General features: G+C 50.2%; 2 protein-coding genes across 2 annotated transcripts; one reads left to right on the top strand and one right to left on the bottom strand.

The window, feature by feature from the left end:
- Nucleotides 1-1,276: 1,276 nt before the first annotated feature.
- LOC118356640 (serine protease 55-like) lies at nt 1,277-3,220 on the bottom strand. The gene is made up of 4 exons (XM_035725939.1): nt 3,092-3,220; nt 2,609-2,771; nt 2,051-2,298; nt 1,277-1,652 (listed from the first exon to the last, which is right to left on the bottom strand). The coding sequence occupies exons 1-4, from the start codon at nt 3,147-3,149 to the stop codon at nt 1,501-1,503; spliced, it is 621 nt and encodes a 206-aa protein (XP_035581832.1). The 5' UTR covers nt 3,150-3,220; the 3' UTR covers nt 1,277-1,500.
- A 7,582-nt stretch (nt 3,221-10,802) lies between these two features.
- On the top strand, nt 10,803-16,595 carry LOC118356660 (testis-specific Y-encoded protein 3-like). Its single transcript, XM_035725952.1, has 8 exons — nt 10,803-11,049; nt 11,125-11,753; nt 12,469-12,546; nt 12,686-12,797; nt 12,896-13,041; nt 13,135-13,219; nt 13,699-13,757; nt 13,930-16,595. Exons 1-8 carry the CDS (start codon nt 10,803-10,805, stop codon nt 13,945-13,947), a joined length of 1,374 nt encoding a protein of 457 aa, XP_035581845.1. The 3' UTR covers nt 13,948-16,595.
- The last annotated feature ends 729 nt before the right edge of the window (nt 16,596-17,324 follow it).

Here is a 17,324-nt window from a genome sequence, read left to right as displayed (position 1 = left end):
AAGGTACTTTAATAGACTTTGTTGGTTAGATTTCTAAATAAATCTGACTTCTTGAATTTAATTTTAAAAGCCATCTTTCATTCCACCTTCCAGAACAGGAAATATTTGATTCTTCTAAAATACATTTTTTTTTTTTTTGCATTAAAATCTTTCTGTGACTCCAAGGACTTCTACAACTGAGTCCAGGCACCATTACTTCATAATTGGTCCAAAGCAATTTTCTTTTCTCTTTTTTTAAATATTTTTCTTAGCATCATGTGCCCCTTACAAATTTTACCACTCAAATATTTTCTATGCATTGAATGGTCATTACATTTGCACATCTTATTTCTATTATGAAGAGCTACTTTCCTCTCAAAATTTTAAGTATGCCCTTCTTCTATCCAAATGTAGATATAATTGTTATCTCCACTGTTCACAATAAAGATTTCTATAAGAACATTAACAAAATTATATTTTTACTAAATTACTGCACTACTCTCTCCTATCAAAACATAAACTCTGGTGACCGGGCCCAGAAAATCAGGATTTTCTAAGAACTGGGACCAGGCCTATTTCCTCTATGTACCCTATCAATTTGTAATCTACCACGCGGTGGTTACCTTGTCTTTCTTAATTTCAAATTTCTCAAATATTGGTTTCAACGCTTTGGTCTTTTGGGCTTGACAAAGTTTTGGCAATATGTTTATTAAGAAGAATTTGATATCACCCATATCCCTTTTCCACTACAAATTTTAACATCTTCCTTATTTGTAAATTTCAAACATTTTTATTTTTGCCTCTCACTTTTTTTGCCTTAAATTTCTTTGTAGCCATTTGTGACTTCTTAAATTTTATCTGTTACAAACTAAGTATTACTACATGTAGTATATAACACAAATATTACTACATATCTTCTAGGTTGAGCGTTGGGAAAAAAGTCATGATACTCTTTTAAAATATATATTGGTAGCAGGTACTCCTCATCACTAACTCAGTTACAATATTTTTGTAGCTTCAGGATGGTGAGATAATAATTACACCTCATAACTGAAGACTTTTAAGTACTCAGTTTGTATTTGTAAAACTGACTTCTATTTGTATTCTAACAAACCAATCCAAGGATAACCTGTTCTTCCCATTGCCTCGAATATATTTTAGCAAATTTTCTAATTCTGAAATTTCATTGATGAAAATATTCCTGCTTTATTTGTGACCTTAAGAATAAATATATCTTTGAATATTTTTTGACATAATGTATGTATGATTATATAATCACATCAACATTACACCTGTGGATTGCATGTGAAAGTAAAGAAACTTTCTTTTTTATTAAGGGAGTAAGAGTCAACATGTTATCGAACGCTCTTAAATTCTTAAGTGTACAGTGTAAGATTGTTAACTATATACACTAGGTTGTTCAGCAGATCTCCAGCCCTTATTCATCTTGCATAAATGAACTTGTATCCATTTTACATTTGACATATATTTTTACATCTCCCCCCAATGGTAACTCTGCCCTTATACAGTAAGTACCCAGCAGTCTCCTTGTGGCTGACTCCAGATGCATAAGTTGTTACTTTTAGTTAGGTGGATATATTGATGGTGGCAGAATGAGAGGTCCAGCAGCTTAACTGACAGCTTTTTGATACTGGTTCCAAAGTTATTGTGGTCTGAGGGAATAGAGATAGAAAGGACTATGAGATATGGGTTATTATATTCCTATGATTTACTACTAGGTTGGTACAACTTTCAATCTTTCAATCACAAAAAATTACTGAGATAACTCTGACTTCTCCTTTCCTTCCATCTAATCTCATACATACTTATTTCATACTTTCTTGTATTTTTTAGCTGTTCCTAAATCCCTCTTAATAGAACACAGAATATTATAACCCATGATATTGTCACTTTTCCTTCTTTCCTCCATGTGAAGTGGAGTAATATGGCCTTAATTATTTACAAGATTTTTTAACATCCTATTTTATTTTTGCACTGTTTTGCTTTGTTTTTTCTATATCATTATATGAGCTACATTTATGATATGACAGAACATGACACTTGAGCTTACTCTGATATTGGTATACCCTGCAGTGTCTGTACTGGCAGTTATAACAGCTCTTCCAGAAGATGTTATAAGTGTGATAAAGTGGTATTCCCCCCACCCTGATAGGGTACTGTAGCAGGATGACTCCTATGTCTCCTTTGACTGGATCCATTCCAACTTGTGGACCAAAACTGGGGTGCAGGCATATTGTATGGCCAAGTAAGATATCTTCTTGGTCAATGACTGCTGAAATGTCAGAGTCCAAATGTTTCCTAAAGGAATAGAAAAGTACAGAAGAGCATAATGAAATTAGACTGAGAAAAACATTTCATTAGCTTCATTTAACCTGAAATGTTAATGTAATCCAACAAATTTCTCTTAACATCCCTGTAAAATGATGCTCTACATTGCAATAGAACTTGACTTTTAGAACTCCAAGCTTCATTTTTAATATGTTATTTTCCAACAACAAAGTCCCTTGAATGCGTCACTAACCAATGCAAATAAAATTAATTTTGACAAAACAAATATAAAGTATATATGTAACTATGATCCCTTTATCGCGATTCTAGATGTACTTACAGTTTATTCAGACAGCTGGCTGTGGAGAGGATCCACCACTGACTCAGAATAATGCCCTGGCAGTTTTCAGCCAGGGACACTAGCCATGGGATGTTGCTGGATGCTGTCAATGGGGCAACCGTTGGGGTCAATGAGCTTAACCACTGCTTTTGAGAATTGGGTACTAAAAGGCCAGATAGGGAGGAGAGGAGGTAAATATAACATGATAAACAACATCTTGCTGAATGATTATTGATATTTGTCATCCTAACTTTCATTTGTTGAAGATGTGAAATAAGAGAATATAGAGAAGAATGAGAAACATAAATAAAAGTGGCAAAATGTAAGACTAGATGAAAGACAAACATGATAAGAAGTAAGAAATGAAATAAACATCAAGGAGAAAAACAGAAGATATTTTAAAAAGTTAAGGAAAATAAAAAATATTTCCCCAGTAATAACACAAACAGAGGAGAAAAAAAATCCCAATTATCTGTAACTTACCACCACAGCAGTGAAAAAACAGTCCCCAAAACTGATAGAAGCAAAGTGGAGATCTCATGTTGGCTCAAGTGGATGTGGATGCAAGATAGGGTTCTAGTCGAGTAGTTGCCAGGGTTGGGATTGAAATTATAGCATATAGAATGTCTGACATCATAATACCTACTTATGAGATAAGTGCCTTCTTCTATTATGTTCACCCAACAAGAAATGTTTCCCATATTTACTCAAGTTAAATGTAACTTAAATATTGAAACAAACTTTTATTTAGTTCAATATTGACTTTCATTTTTGGAGTGAGAAAATGAAATACCCCATTCCCACACTTTGTAAAGAATATAATCTCTCTGGCTTTACCATGTAGCTTTACGTACCTGCCACATATACATACTAATTAAAAGAATTAGTTCCACATGATCTAACAGAGAAGTTGATGAAATACTAAACAATGATAGTTTAAAATAACTTACAAATCAGTATGAAAATGATAGAAACTACAATTGTAGAAAATTAACTCAAGAGCTACAAACACTTCTCTCTGATGACAATATTGGGCAAAGAGCAACAATTCAATAATATTTACCTACTCTCATATGGAGTGTGCCATAAGTTGAACACATAAATCTGAGGACAAGAAGCCTTGGCCTTCCTAAGTTTTTTAATTCAGTGGAGGAATATATTAGTTAAGGTTAGTTTCTGCTGGACTGGACAGAAAATATAAATCAATTATATAAGAATAAATATATATTTCATATGATAGGAGTCGTGAGATACCTGTGAAGTCAGCTTCATGAATTTATCTGAGTTCTTTCTATCTTTCTGGTCAGCAATTTTATTATTTGAATTCCATTCTGAAAATGCCTAAAAAATGCTTTATCTCTACCATGTCCTTGTTCAAAACACCAATTAAAAACAGAGAAAAGAGGGCAAAGGCAAAATCTAATGTCTTCCATTTAAGTCTTTATTCCATTTTGAGTCTGTTTTTGTGTATGGTATAAGGAAATGGTCCAGTTTCATTCTTCTGCATGTGGCTGCCCAATTCCCCAACACCCTTTAGTGAAGAGACTGTCTTTTTTCCATTGAATATTCTTTCCTGTTTTGTCGAAGAATCGTTGACAACAGAGGTGAGGGTCCATTTCTGGGCTCTCTATCCTGTTCCATTGATCTATGTGTCTGTTTTTGTGCCAATAGCATACTGTCTTGGTGACAGCTTTGTAATAGAGCTTGAAGTACGGAATTGTGATGCCGCCAGCTTTGCTTTTCTTTTTCAAGATCGCTTTGGCTACTTGGGAGCCTTTTCTGGTTCCATACAAATTTTAGGTTAGTTTGTTCTAGCTCTGTGAAGAGTGCTGGTGGTATTTTGATAGGGACTGCATTAAATGTGTATGTTGCTTTGGGAACTATGGGCCTTTTAATAATGGTTTTTATTCCTATCCATGAGCATGGAACATTTTTCCATTTATTTGTGTCCCTTTCAATTTTTTTCAGGAGTGTTCAACTTTTGCAGAGTACAGATCTTTTTCCTCTTTGATTAGGTTTATTCACAGGTATCTTATGTTTTTTGGTGTAATTGTAAATGGGATCAATTTCTTTTTTTAAATTTACTTTTTTATTATGTTCAGTTAGCCAACATATAGTACTCATTAGTTTCTGATGTAGTGTTCAATGATTCCTTAGATGCCTATAACGCCAAGTGCTCATCATACCTGCCCTCCTTAGTACTCTAGAGAAGAACACAAGCAGCAACCTCTCGAAACTTGGTCATATCACCTTCTTACTAGACACATTTCTGGGGGCAAGGGAAACAAAACCAAAATGAACTTTTGGGTCTTCATCAAGATACAAAGTTTCTGCACAATGAAGGAAACAATCAACAAGCCAAAAAGGTAACCAATGGAATGGGAGAGGATATTTACAAATGACATATCTGATAAAGGGTTAGTATCCAAAATCTATAAAGAAATGATCAAACTCAACACCCAGAAAATAAGAAATCCAGTTAAGAAATGGGCAGAAGACATGAACAGATATTTTTCCAAAGAAGACATCCAGACGGCCAACAGACACATGAAAAGAACCTCATCATCAGGGAAATACAAATGAAAACTACACTGAGATATCACCTTACACCTCTCAGAATGGCTAACACAAGAAACAGGTGTTGGTGATGATGCAGAGAAAGGGGAACCCTCTTACACTCTTTGTGGGAATGCAAACTGGTACAGACACTCTGGAAAACAGTACGGAGTTTCCTTAAAAGGTTAAAAATAGAGCTACCTTATGACTTAGCAATTGCACCTCTAGGTACTTATCCGAAAGATATAAAAATACCAATTAACAGAGGCACATCCACCCCAATGTTTATAGCAGCATTAAATTCAAAAGCCTAACTATGGAAAGAGCCCTAATGTCCCCTGAGTAATGAATGGACAGGGAAGATGTGGTATACATACAATGGAATACTATCTGCCATCAAATATAATGAATCTTGCCGTTTGCAATGATATAAATGGAACTCGAGGGTATTATGCTAAGCAAAATAAGTCAGTCATATGTGGAATTAAGAAACAAAACAGATGAACACAGGGGAAGGGAAAAAAGAGAGGGAGGCAAACATAGTAGTTAAACTATAGAGAACAAACTAGGGTTGTTGGAGGGGAGGTGGGCTGAGGATGAGCTAAAAGGGTGATGAATATTAAGAAGGGACTTGTGATCAACACTGGGTGTTATATGTAAGGGATGAATCACTTCCTGAAACCAATATTACACTGTATGTTAAATAACTAGAATTTAAATAAAAACTTAAAAAAAACTAATGTCTTCCAGCAGATGAAACTCAATAAGTCATCTTTTCCTGTATTTCCACAGCAACCCCACTGTTTGTTTTTCCTTCCCTCTTTCACTATTCTGTGAAAGGCACTACTGTAATAATTTAAGCTTTATGATAGCTCTCAAAATGTTTTAAAGATAATTTTTATATTAACAATTAGTAAAAATGAGAGCACAATGTTTAATAATGAATAATGGATAAATTGATTTTAAAATGCTATTAAACTAATGCTTACATCGAAATCTGCGTGATGAATACAATTAAGCAAACAAAATAGGACAAGGAATAGAGTGCCTACTGTTTGTTTAGATGCCTAAATGAGGAAATAAAACATGCAGTGTCCAAGACATTTAACGAAATCCAGTGTAAATAAGTAAAAATGAGAGTGGAAGCAACATAAAGCTACAGAGGAAGATATTTACCCAATATTAACAAATCTATAATTTGTTTGGTGTGTTTGCAGGTGCACGGGTATGTGTGTTTGTGAGGCCCTGTGTGCGTACCAGTGCGTAGGGACCCTGAGTGTTTATGTGTTGTGTGTGTGTGTTTGCATGCCGACGTATGTGTTGATGTGTGTGTCCAAGTGTGCATGCTTGAGTGCCACAGACCTTGTGAGTTGGTGGGTGTTGCCTGAGTGTGTGTTTGCACATGGATGGGTGTGTGTAGGGGTGACCATTTGCACATACCTGTGTGGAGACACCATGTGTGGTCCTATTTCATTTGTGTGTGTGTTTGCATGCGTGTGTATGTGTGTATGTGTGTGGCGATGTGTGAGTGCCTGTGTGCCGGTTACAGTGTGTGCTTCCCGGTGTTAGGTGTGTGTGTGTGTCATGTGCACGGCCGTGTGTGTTCCTGGCAATTGTGCATGCCTGTGTACTAGAGATCAAATGTGTTGGGTGTGTGTTTCCTGAGTGTCTTTTCCTGTTTGTGTGGCCAAGTGTGCATGCTTGTATGCGGGGACTATGTGTTTGTTGTCTTTGATTCCCAGTGCACGTGAATGTGTGTGTGCATGCGAGCAGAAACCTGTCTGGCTGTCTGGGCAAGGCCATGGGTGTATGGTGTGTATGTGTGTTTTCAGGCACACCTCGGTGTGTGACTTTCTGCGGGGCTACGTATGTATGGACATGTGCCAGAGACCTTTCAAGTGAGTGTTGAGTGTATGTGTGCTTGCATGCGCGAGGGTGTCTGTGTGTGTCTCTGTGTTTGCAGGCCGTTGGGTGTCTGTGTGTGTCTCTGTGTTTGCAGGCCGTGTGTGTGTGTGTGTGTGTGTGTGTGTGCGCGCACATCTGTAGCCACCTGTTCATGCCTCTGTGTTGGAGATCGTGTGCGTGTTTGGTGTGTGTGTATTGCATTAGCACGTGTGTGTGTGTTTGCGAGGTCATGTGAGCACACATGTGTCCCGAAAAAACGTATGGGTGTGTGTGATTTGCATGTATGTGTGTTAGCATGAGCTCATGTGTGGGTGTGCGTGTTTGAGGGTGCAGGATCAGAGGTGTATGCCTGTGTACTGAAGATTCTGTGTGTTTCTTGAGTGTCTGTGTGCTGTATGGACCGTGTGTGTGTGTCTGTGTGTGTGTGTGTCTGTGTGTGTGCGTGTCTGTGTGTGTGTGTGTGTGTATGTTGTTCTGGGGCCAATTGTGTATTCTTCTGTACTGGAGACCGTTCGTGTATGTTGTGGGTATGGGGTTACATGTGCAAAAGTGTGTGTGTGTATTGGGAAGCTCACTGCACATGCCTGTGAACCAGAGACTTTGTGTCACGTGAGTGTGTGCGTGTGCGTGAGCACGTGCATATGTGTGTGTTGGAGCGGCTCAGTGTGCATTCCTCTGCGACACAGACCGTGTGTTTCTGTTACTTGTGCGTATCCTGAGTGCAGGAGTGTGTAAATGTGTCTGTGTGAGGGCCAATTGTGAATGCATGTGTGCCTAAGACCGTGTGTATTTGTTGTGCGTGTGTGTGTGTGACTTTTTGGGTGGAGGGGGGTGTGTGTGCTAGTGCCGGGCCAAGCATGTATGGCTGAGCTAGAGACCGTTTGTGAGTGTTGCGCATGTGCTTGCGAGTGCAGCCGGGTGTGTTTGCACGGGCAAGTGTGCATGCCTGTGAGCAGGACACGTGTGTTTGTGTCTTATGTGATCTCAGTGTGTGTCCATGCACAGGTGTGTGTGGGAGTGGACATGTGCAGCCAACATGCATTCCTGCGGGTTGCAGATTGTGTATTTCTGCACATGTGTGTGTGAGAGAGAGAGTGGTGCCTGTCTGCATGGGTTTGTGTCTGTGCGTGTGTGCGGCCATCTTCTATCTGCTGTGTCAAGCCCGGGTGTGTGGGTGAGTGTCCTGTGTGTGTGTTTCCATGGGCTCGTGTCTGTGGTGCCTGTCTCTGTGTGTTTCCAGGCACATGTGATTATGAGTGTGAGCGGCCACTGGCACATACCTGTGTGTCGAGACTATATGCATGTATGTTGTGTGTCCAAGCGTTTGCATGTGCACACGTGTGTATATGTGCGTGTGTAGGCCCCAGTCAGAAAAGGAGAGGGACTGCGGGATTTCCAGCTCTGCGGATTATGGAGAAAGGGGCAAGAGGCCGAGCGTAGCCATGTCCCTCCGGACACACAGGCCTCGTGTGCATTTGTGTTTCTTCAGGAATCTGTCTCCCCTCTCGATGCCCAGATGCACAGGGCCCAAGGCAAGGAGGGAGGGGTTGGAGTTGTCAGGCGGGTGTTAGGCACACCACCCATCTGTGCTGATTGCACAGATGGTTTCAGGTGTGGGCAATAGCTAGGGGTTTCAGTCTCCTTCCTGGGCCGCACACCTCTTGTTGTGTGTGTGTGTGTGTGTGTGTGTGTATGTTGTTCTGGGGCCAATTGTGTATTCTTCTGTACTGGAGACCTCTCACCTTCCCGCCCCGACAAGGGCAATGCCAGAAGTCTGTCATTGCACAAATGTCACCTGGGACTGGGAGTGGACATGGACAGCATCCGCATGAAGGGCGAACAGATAAAAACCACGGTCCAAAGACCGTGGGTGCGCATATGAAATCCACTCTGGTGGAAACGTGTGGAGACCCAGTCGGGCACTGTACCTGTAGATATGTGCACGCTTCTCCCGCCTGAGACGGGGGGAGGGGGGCTGTGTGAGAAGCCCCTTCTTGTCGGTGATGCCTGGAGCCAGGCTTCCATTGGCACCGGACCCACGGCCCCAAGCCTACTTTGCAGGCTCGAAACCACACTTGGACATCTCTCACTACATTTGTCGGCCAGCTCTGGGGTTGTGATGGCCCGGCTTGATGTTCCACTCACGGTCGGACCCGGCGGACCCAGAGAGGGGAAGGCTAGGTAGGATGCATGCTCCTCTGCAGGCCAGACGAGTCGGGAACCCCTTCCCTGGGCATTCTTGCAGTTGGCAGAATGCAACGGAAGACAGTCCGTTGCTGGTGGTGGAGGCGTTTGTGCTGCCTGTCGCCTGGGAGCCGTCCTCAACTCCTTGCCGCCGGGCCTTCCAAAGAGTGGGCACTGAGGTCACCGAAACGGGCAGACAGCATCCACCTGGGGATGGATGGTGGACAGCATCCCTCTGCCGTCCTCTCCACAGGGATGTTGCAGACTTCCTCTTCATAGAGGGGCATCTGGGTCCCCTTTGCTGTATGCTCTTGGCTCCAGGAAAAGGCATGCGTCCCTCTGTCCTCCATGGCAAACACACTGTGTGTCTGTGAGACTGTGTGAGGGTGTGTTTGTGTGGGCACTCAACCTGGCACCTTTTCGAGGATCACCGGACTGGCTGCCGGTCCCAGAGGGGGAGATGACTTTGATTTCCTGGGAAAGGAGCTGCTCCGAGACTCATCTGCATCTTTCTTCCTGAAGCCTTTAGGTTCCAGAGGCCGTGTGGCCAGAGGGGTCAGAGAAAGAGCACCGGAAGCCAAAGTCAGAGAGGAGGACGGAGAGGAGAGCGTGAGGAAAGGACAGGCGGACCGGTGGACAGAGCGCTCTTCGTCGCTCGTCTCCTGACCAGCAGAGGGCATGCACTGGGACAAACTGTAGCCGCACATTTCCCCCGAGCAGGCAGACGGTTTCGGGGCCTCTGTCTCCTGGAATCGCACGATGACTACTCCAGGGCCTGGGCTGACCATTTCCACGCACACTGGACCAGGCTTCCCGGTGGTGCACACAGTGTCCCGAGTCTCAGAGGAGTCTATTCGGGAAGGGCGAGGGACAGCTTCGCATTGTTGGTAGAAAATCCAGGCAGAGGGCGCGCCCGACGAGGCCGCGGCAGGGGCGTGGGCGGGGTGGTGGGGTGCGGATGGTGTTGGGGGGCGGCGTGGGGGTGCGAGGGTTGGGGTCGGTGCAGCTGGGACCCCGAGGCCACCCCCGAGGAGGCGCACCGGCGGGCTCCCTTGCTGGATGGCTGTCTCCCGTGGGGGCGAGAGGCGGGGCCGGCGGCGGCCACGCCCACCACCGTGAGACGAGTTGGACCCGGGGGCCGGCCCGCGTCCTGGGCGTGGCTCAGGGACTCCATCCCGCCAGGGCCGCACGGGTGCCCCGGCCAGGTCGTCTCCTTGGACACCCGGCCCCAGGCCCTTGTGCGCATGCGTCCCAGAGTCCGGCAGCCTCGGGGAAGAGACCGTTATCGGTCGCCGCCCCTGGGCGCCGGACGGAGCCCCACCTGCCGAGCCGCTTGCGGAGGCCTGCGCTCACACCTCCAGCCTTTCCCTCGCAGCTGCCCCAGCGAGGCAGGGTCCGGGGGTGGCGAGGCGGGGTCCGGGGGAGGCGGGGCGGTCCCCAGAATCCTGAACCCGCCTCAGTTGGGAAAGGGGCCGGTCACGAGGTGTCTGTGCCCGGGGATAGAGGCCCCCGGGGCGAGCCGGGGGCGCTGAAGGCCCTAGGTGTGGGGATGGCCGACGAGGCTGTGCGGGAAGGGGAGGAGCGATGGGAGAGAGAGGATGCCATCCTGGTGGTGGAGCTGGTCCTAGTGGGGGCTGACCTGAGGTTGGTGCTGCAACTGGCCGTGTTGGAGGGGGAGGACGGAGAGGACGAGGAGGACACGGAGGAGGACACGGAGGAGGTAGACGAGGCTGACACGGAGGAGGAAGACGAGGCTAGGGAGGTTGAGGAGTCGGAGGAGGAGGGGGAGGGGGATGGTGAGGGAGAGGAGGCGGAGGAGGAGGGGGAGGGGGAGGAGGAGGAGGAGGAGGCTGACAAGGCTGTGGAGGAAGAGGGCGACGAGGCTGTAGTGGCTGAGCAGGAGCAGGGGGAGGAGGAGGAGGATGTGGACAGGGAGGAGGAGGGGGAGCCTGAGCATGCTGAGAAGGAGGAGGCTGAGGAGGCTGAGCAGGAGCCAAGGGCGGAGGAGAAGCCCGAGGAAGAGGAGGAGGTGGAGGGGCCTGAAGAGGCTGAGCAAGAGGAGGGGGAGGAACAGGCTGAGGAGCAGGCTGTTGTGGAAGAGGCTGAGGTGGAGGAGGCTAAGGAGGAGCATGTTGGAGAGGAGGTGGCTGAGGCAGAGGAGGCTGGGGAGTGCGAGGAGCCTGAGGAGGGAGAGGAGGCTCAAGAGGCTGAGGAGGAGGCTGAGCACGAGGACCAGAGGGAGGCGGGCCAGAAGGAGGAAGAAGGGGCGCAGGAGCTGCAGGAGAAGCAGAAAGGGGAAGAACAGCCAGAGGGGCGGCGGGGTCCGATCCCGTCCCCGCTCGAGGCTCTAGAGGCCTTGCAGTCACAGCTGGAGCCCGAGAATAAACAAGCCAGCAGGTCCTCCTCTCGGCTCAGACTGAGCTATTGTCGGAGGCGGCAGCGTCACCTGGAACACCGAAGCGCCCTTATCCGGGGCATCCCTGGCTTCTGGGCCAAGGCTGTATCCTTGACGCTGTCATGGAGGAACCCGGATGTGGCCGGGCTAGAGCAAGAGGAACTGAAGGGAGGGGGCCGTTGAGTATCAAAATACATCGGTTGGAGAACCCCCCTCAACCCCAGCCACACCCCCGGCCCCGCCGCGGTGTGGGGGCCACGCTCATGCCCTGGTGATCCCGACAGCCTCAACATCCTCGTTCTGGGGGTGGGGTGGGGCCTGTGGGCCTCAGAGTGCTCTTGATGTGGCAAGAGGCACTGGAAGACCAGTGGGGGAGTAGGAGCAGAGGTCCAGCTCAGAATTAGGAATTAGGAGCCGCTGCAGGGCTTCTTCTCACAAAACAGCTGGAGGCAAAGCTCAGGTTCCCCTCGGGGTAACGCAGCAGGCCAGTGGCTGTGAGTGCCCACCTGCTCAGCCTGAGGCAGGAACGTGTGCTTGTCCGGAGATGAGCTAGTTGTGTCTGGCCGTCAGCACAGGAGGATGAGCTGGGGAGGGGGGTGTGGGGCGGGAGGGGTGGTCTCTGAGCATGCACAGCTTCCTGTGTGAGTGCCGAGATCTGCAGCATCCCGTGTGGGGACCCAGCGGGCCTTGACGCAGCCCGTGGGGAGGGAATGCAACCCGGGGAAGCAGAGGGGAGGCCGTGCCCGGCCGCTGTCCAGACTTGCTCTGTTGTTGTAGCTCTTTCATCTCCAGCCCTCGGAGGGTCCTTGACTCACAGCAGTTTGTGAACCACCCCCAGATGTCAGCCGTGATCAGTAAGGAAGATGAAGGCCTCCTTGGCTACATGACGGATTTGAAGGTCTGGCGTGGCAGACTGAGACCGGGGCGGGGGACGGGAGTGGGGAGCGTGCCGAAGTGATCCATCTCTGAAGTCAGGACGGGGAGGTTCTGCTGGACAGAGATTTCACCCCCGTCTCCCCCACTCTGCCACCCGGCAGGTGGAGGATCTCAGGTTTCCCCGTGATTGCCGCCAGATCCTGCTCTTCTTTCGCAAGAACCCCTACTTCCGGAATGAAGTCGTTGTGAAGGAGTATGTCCTCAGCGCTGCTGGTAAGAGGCCGCCGCCTGGATGGGCGGCCACAGGGACAGGAGGGGGGTCGAACCCGATTCTTTACCCGGTGCCTTCTCACATCCTTGTCTTCCGGCAGGGTACGGGCCTTCTCATTCCACTCCCATCCAGTGGCACCAGGATTATGAACAGGAGGCCTACAGTCGCAGGGACCACAACACCAGTCTTAACTTCTTCAACTGGTTCTCTGACCCCAGCTTTGCCAGCTCTAGCAGGATAGCCGAGGTGGGGCCCTGTGACAAACAGCGGGAAGGACCCTGCTGGGCTCCCCGGCTGCTTGGGATGGGCCTCTGAGCCCTGCCCCGTTTCCCCTGCCAGATCATCATGGACGACCTGTGGCCCAACCCCCTGCAGTACTACATGAGGAAGAAGGCCCCAGGAGAGGGAACCGAGAGGAGGACAGGTGAGGGACCCAGGGTGTGGATGCCGAAATGTGCGCCATGGGGCTCTGTGGAACCTCGGCTCCACCAATGGAGACCCTGAGGCTCAGAGGAACTCTCCAACGCAGGGACCCCGGGTCAAAAGGGCATCACCGTCAGAGAGGGAGATTGGACAAGTGCAGTGCCAAACGGCTTCTGCCTGGGGAATCTTGAGGCAGGCGGGGCCAGGCAGCATCCATGAGCAGAGCTGGAGAGGCAAAGGCGGCTCGGCAGCTGCACTTGGGGGAATTGTCATTCCGGGGCCATGAGCCCCAACCTCAGGTCTCCTAGCACCGCCTTACACTTAGGCCCACCAAAGTTGCCTCCCGTCATGCTTGGCAGAGACGTGTGGGTATCCTGGCGCAAAGGCTCACCCCGCCGCCCCGTCACCTTTCTGTGTTGGTCTGGACACCACCGTTGAACCCTTCATTTCCATAGGCAGCTCCTTTCCTCCCGCCCCCAGGCACGCCGAAAGCACTGGCCAGGGTGCACAGATTAGTTGAATACATGGGTGGAGGAAAGGTAAGGAGATCACAGTCAGCAGCAGGGAGTGGCATGGGAGAGGGACCGCCGTTCCCAGGGAGGGCCTTCAAACCCTGAAGCAACCTTACCTATGGCCCAGAGAAGGTACACACGGGTCTCCTCCTGTGTGCGTGTGTGTCTGTCTGCGTCTCGGTGTGTCTGACCCTCCCAGGGAGCATCAAGAATTTGAGATGAATATGAGGGAGCATCGCACTTGACCGAAGCCAGTCCAGAAGCTTCAGATGCTCAGGCCAGTTCCTCTGCGCAGGAAGTAACCGAAGACTGGTGCGGGGGCGAAACATGGGGCAGATTGAGGCCCCAGGAGCCCTGGAAAAACATTGAAAGGTTGATAAACAAGGTCAAGTGTGCTTTGTGTGTGTGCACGCGCGTGTGCGCTGGCGCTCGGGTGTGCGCGCTCCCCTTTGGGGATGGGGGTCGGGGGAGGGCCTGAGCACATCGGCCTCATGTGGGTGTTTGACTTCTCTGCCTGGGCATTGCCGGCCCGTGGAATGGCTCGGCCTGTATGCTTGCCCAGAGGGCTAGGTCACACATGCGTGGGGACTGCATCCCAGGGGGCAGAGGTCCTTCCCCTGGAGGTGCGGGGGTGCTGGGCAGGGAGCGGAAATGAGACCAAGGCCCGCTCCCTGGGGCTCATCTCTTCCCTGGAGAAATGAGGACGTTCAAGGAAAGGGAGCGACGAGCCAGGGCCAATGTGTGTAGGACCCAGGTTCAGTGGATGGAGATGACAGTCGTCCAGGGATGCTCCCTGGTGGGTGACCTCAGACACATCCACTGCAAACGCCACGGGGGAGGCGGGGGGAGAACCCAAGGTTCATTACTCAGTTGAGCGGGCGCTGGAGCTCTTCCTGGGCCTAGGAATGCGCACAGGCTCTTGCTGACACGGTCAGCCTCTCAGAAGCAGCAACGATGATAGTGAGTGTGGGTCAGGCCTGATGGCGGGACGGTGGGAGAGGGGACAGAGTGAGGTGGGAAGGTAGGAAGGATGGCACTCTCAGTCGGGCACAGGAGCCAGGGCGAGCGTCTAATCTGTGGGGAAAGACACGCATACACACACACACACACGCACAGATGCACACTCAGGGGCACAATCACTCACCCCCCATACAGACACACTCTTTCAGGCACTCCCACACACTGACACCCACACTCACTCTCACTCACCGCCCCACCCACACTCCTTCACTGACCCACATCCCCTGACATACGCCCACTCGGTCCCTCACTCAGGCACACACTCACTCAGGCCCCTCCCCCACAGGCTCCTTCACTCACATGTCCTGACACTCACACACTGACGCACCCATGCTCCCCCAGAAGCCCTAGGCCCCTGTTTCCCTAGGGCCCTCGTTTGGGGTCCGCCAGAGTGCAGACAGTCAGAGGGGAGGGGCGGGGGTAGCACGATTGGTAAGTGCAAGGGACGGGCCACTCACCCGTGTGCTCTCTGTCCCATGATGACTCTGGGGCTGATATCCCTTAGCCTTCTGTGCGTAGGTCCATGGAAAGACCTGGAGCATACAGAGCAGCTGTCTAACGCCACACCCAGGAGGCGGTGAGGTGAGCCACTGGGGTGGTCTTCCCCCAAGCGGACGTCTGCTTTCCTGAGATGCCTCTGCCTGGGGAAGCTGGCAGACGACCGAGTCCGCTGCCAGTAGAGTGGGGAGATGTGAGCGTTTGCCCCACGAGGCTCTTCTCCATCCCCAGCTAAAGTGGCTGCAAGGACAGCAGCCCTGAGGGTGACGGACGATACTAACATTCCTGCCCCCCACCGCGCCGCACCCTGTGAAGCTCCCCTCTCCACAACTTCCGGGAAGTACGGCGGCTCTTTCCCAGAGGAGGGTTTGGCAGTCAAACAGCACGGATGCTGCTTGTCCCTTTCAGTATGCAGGACAGATCGCCTATCCAGCGTCAGGTTGTGGATTTGATGATCTGTAGGACCTAGCCTTGCCCCTTCCAGGGTGGGAAGAGGCGCCTGAGGCTCTAGGACGGAAGGCTTGGCTCTCTCAGACTACGGGGAGACTGGCCTTCTCAGCTTCTTGGTCTGTAAATGCCGGGGTACCCGCCAGCTGGCCATTGGCTCCGCTTGTGCAGGTCAGATGAAAGTGTGACCTCAGAATCCGCAGCGGGACCAGGATAGCTCCCATGTTGGCGCACGGTCTGAGGGTTGTCCTAGGCTGGGCCGTTTTGGTGGACCGCAGGGTGTTCCTCTACACTTGTGCGGTTTGCTCGGGTGTTGCTGAGGACGTAAAGATTGGGGGGAGAGTTGGGCATAGGGGCCCCCACCTCTCAGCATCTCTGGCCAGCGCTCGGGCAACGGCGTGACGTTGAGGCCCGGCCCGGAGAGAAGGGTGAGGCGGGGGTGGGGGGCGGAGGCTTTGGGAGATCAGGGAGCCCCAGATGTCAGGAGTCAATTGGATGCTGAGGGCGTCAGGGCCAGGGTCCCCAACAGGAAAGCGGGGAGCCGGGACAGCTCAGACAAAACTGTGCTGGCGTCCCGTTTGACCGCTTGGATAAGACCATGAGAGCATCCTGTCTAGCAGGCTCTGCAGGGGTGACCTTTCCAGCACGACCCAAAACCAAGCCACTAACCATGACACATCCGTCGCTGTCACGAGCTGAGGCACTTAGTCTCGAGATGTCGGCCCACAAGACCCATCATCACGGTAGACGGGGGCGTGATCCAAGCCCTGATTGGCAACACTTTGGCAACAAATCCACAGGCGGTCCACACTCAAGGTCCTGGAAAGAGCTTATAAGAAACCCTAAGTCTGAACGGGAACCCAGCAGCCTTCTCAGGGACTTTTGTACTCTGGCTCAATAAACTTTCCCTGCTGCCCAGTGCTCTTCGTCTGGTCTACCTCTTCCTTCCTCGAAGCAGCGCGGCCAAGACCCCAGGCACTAAGGGAACAAAACTCCTGTAACCCAGAGTGCAGTCTGATCGGAGAGGACCGCCTCAGGAATTCATGAGCGTTCTGGCTCCATGGTTCTGAAGCACGTGCTTCAGTCCCTGGCCTCTCTGGGTCTTCGAGTTCTTCTCTGCGTAAAGGGTGGATCGCGGGCGTCCCACTTTGCCCGTGTTTCTGTGTCTTCCTGAGCGTGCCTTGCCTTGGTGTGTCTTGGCCTGGCTCTGCCTGTGCCGTCATGTCTCGGTTCTCGCATCCGCGCCTGAGCCCCGGACGGGCACACCTGCGCCCCCATAAGTGCCTTGGGCTTTGCGAGTCTCGCTGCTTTGCTCCAGCTGCCGGGCTGTTGACCTGACTTGGGTCTGTTGTGAGAGTTCCTGTCTCTGAGTCTGTCTGCCTGTGGATTGGACCCCGTTCCTTCCATTTCGGGATCGGAATCCTGGCCTCCTCAAAACGGGCAGGAGGGGTGGGGGTGGGGGTGGTGCTTTACTAATCACTGGTGAGCCCTGTGTAGTCCTTTGCTGCCCGTACCGTATTGGGCGCTGTGACACCTCCTTCAGTACAGATGAGCAGCCACGCACCGAACCACCAGTCAGCGAGCGGCAGGGATCAGAGTGGCCTCGCTTAGGGCGTAAGGTCACTCTTC

This window comes from Zalophus californianus, chromosome Y (genome assembly GCF_009762305.2).
Source record: "Zalophus californianus isolate mZalCal1 chromosome Y, mZalCal1.pri.v2, whole genome shotgun sequence".
NCBI classification, from domain to species: domain Eukaryota; kingdom Metazoa; phylum Chordata; class Mammalia; order Carnivora; family Otariidae; genus Zalophus; species Zalophus californianus.
Note: the sequence above shows the minus strand (reverse complement) of the source record. Positions and strands in the feature narration are given on the sequence as shown.